General features: G+C 46.0%; 1 protein-coding gene across 1 annotated transcript in view; it reads left to right on the top strand.

Moving 5' to 3' along the window:
* Positions 1-1,606: 1,606 nt before the first annotated feature.
* Positions 1,607-6,000, top strand: part of LOC103184542 (F-actin-uncapping protein LRRC16A) — a 205,566-nt gene continuing 201,172 nt past the window's right edge. The window contains 2 exon segments of the mRNA XM_042332579.1: positions 1,607-1,712; positions 2,423-2,520. Coding sequence (XP_042188513.1) covers positions 1,673-1,712; positions 2,423-2,520 — 138 coding nt within the window. The 5' untranslated portion in view covers positions 1,607-1,672.

The raw sequence follows: 6,000 nt of genomic DNA, 5'->3' as shown, positions 1-6,000 counted from the left end.
ACACATCAGCAGGTGGCGGTGTCATCCTTCTCTCACACCCTCACAAGCACCACACACACATACACACATACATACACATACACACCACACACACATACACACCACACACAAACACACCACACACACACAAACACATACACACCACATATACACAAACACACACATACACACCACACACACACCACACAAACACATACACACACCACACATACACAAACACACACATACATACACACCACATACACACACAAACACACATACACACCACACACACACACACACATATACATACATACACATACACACCACACATACATACACATACACACCACACATGCACACACACATACATACACACCACACACACACCATACACACACAACACATACACACCACACACAAACACACAACCACATACACCCGAACACATACACCATACACACACATACACACCACACAAAACGCACACAAAAAACACACACACATACAAGACACACACACACACACGAGCCATTTGGTGACTGCACTGATTAGCAAAGTGAGGGGAGAGGGAGAGGGGGGAGAGGGAGGAGGGGGGAGAGGGAGAGGGAGGGAGGGGGAGAGAGGGAGAGGGGGGGAGGGGGAGGGGGGGGGGGGGGAGGGAGGGGGAGAGAGGGGGAGGGGGAGAGAGGGGGGGGGGGAGAGGGGAGAGGGAGGGAGGGGAGAGAGGGGAGGGGGAGAGGGAGGGAGGAGAGGGAGGGAGGGAGAGAGGGGGAGAGCCGCCTTCTCAATCCTGAGTTTAGAGGGTGAGAGAGAGAGAGAGAGAGATGGAGACAGACTTCCGGCTGCTTAAATCTCGCGAGCCGAGTTGGGGGGTGGGAGGGGGTGTACTGTGTGTGTGTATATATATATATATATATGGTGGGGGGGGGGGAGAGGTGGCGGTGCTGCGGTTTTGTGCTTCCGCTCGGACCTGCCCCGGTGTGAGGGGTGTGTGAGGGTGTGTGTGTGTGTGAGGGGGTGTGTGAGGGGGGGGGGTGAGGGGGTGTGTATGTGAGTGGGGGGGTGAGGGTGTGTGTGTGAGGGGTGTGTGTGAGGGGGGGTGTGTGTGAGGGTGTGTGTGTGTGAGGGGGGGTTGTGTGGGTGTGTGGGGGGGGGTGTGTGTGTGAGTGGGGGGGGTGAGGGTGTGTGTGTGTGAGGGGGGGTGTGAGGGGGTTTTGCCCACTCGCGGATGCCTGTGAGAGTCGCTGCTGCTACTGCAGGCATTTGAGGTGGTGACTCCTTTCCCCCCACTCCACTCCTCCTCTCATCCCTCCCTCCCTCCCTCCCTCATTTCCTCCCCCCCCCCCACTCACTCACTCTCTCCTCCCCCCCACTCCTCCCTCCCCCCACTCTCTCCTCCCCCCCCCCCCCCCACCCACCCTACACCACCACCACCAAAATTAAGGAATAACAAGAGCGACAGAGAGTGGAAGAGGCTTCTCACAGAGAGATACAGTGTGTGGAGTCCTGCAACATTGTATCCCCACAGCAGCACAGAGACATGTAGCCGCTCAGTCAGTCAGTCAGTCAGTCACCAGCCAACCAGACAACTTTCACACTCACTCACTCACTCACACACACACACACTCACACCTTTAACACACTCTCTCACACTCACTCACACTCAGTCTCCGCTTCTCCTGTGGGCAAAATGACCGAAGACGCCTCCGAGGTTCCCAAAGAGCTGCTCGGTAAGGAATCCCAATGCCAAGTTGTAGGTTATTTATATTTATATGTGTGTGTATATATATATTATATATATGTGTGTGTGTGTGTGTGTGTGTAGAGGGTCGTGCACAGATTTCTTCTGGTTAGCGATGTATATGTTGAGCGAGGAATGCACACACCACCGCACACACACACACACACACTCACTGCTCAAACCGCAGTGAGAATTTTGCAAAGCAAATGCATTTTGCTGGTGGGGGTTTTTTTATTAAAAAAAAATTTTTTTTCTTGCTGTTCGTCGTCGCTTTCAATCGTCGACTTGTTCTCCGTCCTTCTGCATAAAACACCTCCCCCCCTCCCCTCCAACCCCCCCCCCTCCCCTCCAACCCCTCCAACCCCCCCCCCTCAAATGAATAGATGGCGTTTGTGTTCAGTGACAGTGTCAGTCGAGCTGCTGCTGCAGACCTTAATATTTCATGCCCTTTAATCTGATTTTATTTTGACTGGCGAGTTGCTATTGAGAGTTCCCCCCCCCCCCCCACACACACACACACACACACACTCCTTCTGCCTTAAGGGTTTCTGGATTCAAAGCAAAAAGGTCCGCACACAAAACCGGTGGCTTTTTAACACACGAGTTAAAAGGCTCAATCATTGATTCCAAAGCCATTCCATGGAAATCCGAGACTTGTGGCCCAAACCCCCAGTTTTGTGTTTCGCTGCTGTTTTCCAGAGAGCGTCAGGGATGTTATCGGGAGGAAGGTTAAAATTGCCTTGAAGAAGAAGGTGAAAGTGGAGATCAAAAGTGACAAGGTGGAAAATAAAGTTTTGGTGAGTGATGAACCGTTTATTAAAAGAAGAAGCTGTAAATCTGCCAATATGGTGAGGTCTTGATCTTGGTCCTTTCTCCCCCCCCCCCCCCCCCTCCTCTCCCCTCTGGTGTTTGCATGTTTTTGCTCTCTTGGCCCAGGATGCGAAGTCCTATTCCATATTGCAAAACTGTATATAAACCGATAAGCTTCAGGACTCGAGTCCTTTGACACTTGATTTGTTTTTGTTGACAAGTCTTGTTGCAAAGTGCCTGTGTGGTTGAAGCTTCAACGTCCCGACTTCAGTCAGAAAGCCTAATGGCAACAATCACAGAACACAAGCCATCAAAATGAGATCTGAGAGCAAAATGAACTGTGCTCTCACAAGAAATGGAATATTTTTAGTTGTGGCCGACATGCAGACGTGCTGCTGTCGTAATTGACGGTGTTTGTGGACCCAGTGGGGATGCTTTGTGAACGCTTTGATCTTTATATGAGTGTGTGTGTGTGTGGGGGGGGGGGTGCAGTCTTAATTCAAGTGCATGGGAGCTACATTTCAATGATATTTATTGGAGTGACTTCATTATTCAGTGAATTGCGATGCTCAAGTCCCCAACAAACAAGGACATTAATATAAGATGCCTGGAAGATCCAATAAAGAGTTCAGGAGGAACGTCTTCATTGCAGAGGGCACCGAGAATGGGTGCCGGAAGCGGCGGTTCAAATAAAAGTGTCAATGTATTTAAGAAAGAACTTTTATGCGTAGGTGAGGGAGAAGGGAATAGAGTGGTATGGGAGAGGGGAACAGCAGAGGTGGGGCTTGTGTGTAATATCAACACTGGACATGGATGAGTTGGGCCTAATGGCCTGTTTGGATGCCCCATCACCGTATGTTACAGTGTGAGAGGAACACAGTGTCTTATTTTCATATTATTGGTATGTAGAATACATTCAATTGAGTGTTCATAAAGTTAATTTTGGCTTGAACATGTTTTTCTTTGCTATGAAATTGGGTCATCTGCGTGGACCTCTGTATGGTTGATTTTTGTTTTTAAAGAGTTTTGAAGATGGGTTTGTATGTGAAGCAAATCAAGCAATCTGTACTGGAGCACAGTCGTAGATCGCGTGCTTGTCACAGCTTTATAAAGCATTTAACGTGTGATACTGTGGCTTCATCCATTACTCTCCAGTCCATAAACTATGAGTCATCTGAGTCTTCAAATTTGTTAAGTCAATGTAGAAAGGGCAAGTAAGGGTTGACATAAACAAGAAAAGTAACCGATTGCATGGGAATTCCTCTTTGAACATGCTCAATCCCAAGACTAAAATGCAGTTGAATGTAACCATGACGAATTCAGAGGGAGTATTTTTGCTCAAAGTTTATTTGAGGGTACAATCATACCAAATGATAAGATTTGCTTCATTTTGAAACTGAATGTTTTCCACAGCATTTAGAAATCACAGTTGAATGCTACACAATTTACTGTGGAACATTGTGAGTTAGTAATTTTGAGAATTACAGTACTTACATGAGTTCTACAGATATTGTTCCCATTTATAGCTGAACTCACACTTTTTTACTGCACCAAAGATAATTCTGATAGTATTGTTATTATACATTTGTTTTACTATAGTATGATTTTGATATTGTTTTTCGATAACTAACATTATCATCTTATTCATTATAATTCTGCCTCTGGGAATATTATTGGAATGAATGAAGGGATAGGATTCACAATAACTTTCCACTAATAGCTTGGATTTTGGAGTAATTGCTTCGCTGGATGTAGTTATCTTTTCTGGCCCCAGTAACCTGAATATGCCCATAAATTGACTATGGTAAATATTTTGGTCTTGTGATTCACATGGGTATTAAGGGCCCCCAATTCTCTTTCCCCCCATTCATGTCAAATATTTCCATAAATTGGCAACTCATCTTGTTGTTTGGAGGACATTACAGTACACTGCAAATTTACATTTATGTAACACCTTGGATGTCGAGAGGATATTCCAAAGCACTTAATAATACTAGCTAGTTGCCCAAGCTAAGGATAAGAAGGGGAAGATGACCAAAGGAGAGTCTTGAGATGGACATTGAATAAGGTGAGCGAGTTCCAGAGGGTGGGGGTAGTAAAGCTGAAAGTCCATCTACCGATGGTGGGGCAGGTAGGGTGGGGGATGTGAAAAGGCTGGTGCTCACTGAGTGAAGGGAATGGCTGAGGTTGTAGGGTTTGGGAAGGTCACAGAGATGGATGGGCTGTGAATGTGAAGGGATTTAAAGGTGCAAATGAGGGACTTGAACAATCACATTGCTGGTGATTACCAGCTGTGTTTGCCTGTATTAATTTCTAATTCTCAATTTCTGAAGTACTTTGGGAGGCTCTTTTACATCAAAGTAGCTGTATGGGCATTGTTGAAGGACAAAAAAACTTGTTTTTTTTACAAAAATCTTGCATTTAATATGATGCCTTATTCTGTTGTCACAACATCACAGAATTTTACCATAAGGTGTTGTGACTGTATTTTTGTGGGTGAATGTGGTAGCCAAATTGCACACAGCAATATGCCACAACACCCATGAAGCGACCGGGGGGAAAATGGGAGGCCTTTAACATCCACTTAAATCACAAACCGAGGCACGTGGAGTCCTGTAGCTCAGTGGTTAGAGCACTCGCCTCGCAAGCAAGAGACTTGGGTTTGATTCCGAACAGGGCAAAACTTTCGGCAAGTTTCCTTACTCCACACTGCCTCTGTTTATCTAGCAGTAAGTAAGAACCCGGTTGTTAGTCGATTGGTGGATCGCTTTTCTGGGGGTAATAATTCCTTTTTTTAAAAAAAATTAATTGGTCACTCAATCCACGACTGTTTGTGGGATACTGCTGTGCACAATTGGCCATCACGTTTTGCCCACAAAATATACAGTCAAAATTCTCTTTACAGTATATTCTGTGAAGCCTTTTGAGACATCTCAATGATGTGATAAGGCACTATATCAAATGCAAGGATTATTATTACTTTTTTTAAAAAATTGAAAAAAATTAGCCACCCACTCCTTGGCTGTTTCATAGAATCGTACAGCACAAAAAGAGGCCATTCGGCCCATCGAGTCTGTGCCGATTCTTTGAAAAGAGCAACGTAATATCAATCCCACTCCCCAGCCCTTTCCCCATAACCCTGCAAACCCATCCTCCTCAAATACCCGTCCACTGCGTTTTTAAAAGTTGTTATCGAATCGGCCTCGACCACCCTTTCAGGCAATGCATTCCAGATTCTAACAACTCACTGCGTGAAAAAATGTCTTCTCACCTCCCCTCTGCTTCATCTAGAGATGATTTTGAATCTGTGACCTTGAGTCACCAACACACCCACTAGTGGAAACAGTTTTTCCCTTTCTAACCTATCAAATCCTCTCATGATTTTGAAGACCTCTATTAGGTCTCCTCGTAATCTTCTCTGCTCCAATGAGAATAATCCCGGCCTCTCCAGCCTTTCCTCATAATCA

Source organism: Callorhinchus milii, unplaced genomic scaffold (assembly GCF_018977255.1).
Source record: "Callorhinchus milii isolate IMCB2004 unplaced genomic scaffold, IMCB_Cmil_1.0 Scaffold2, whole genome shotgun sequence".
In the NCBI taxonomy this organism is placed as follows: domain Eukaryota; kingdom Metazoa; phylum Chordata; class Chondrichthyes; order Chimaeriformes; family Callorhinchidae; genus Callorhinchus; species Callorhinchus milii.
Note: the sequence above shows the minus strand (reverse complement) of the source record. Positions and strands in the feature narration are given on the sequence as shown.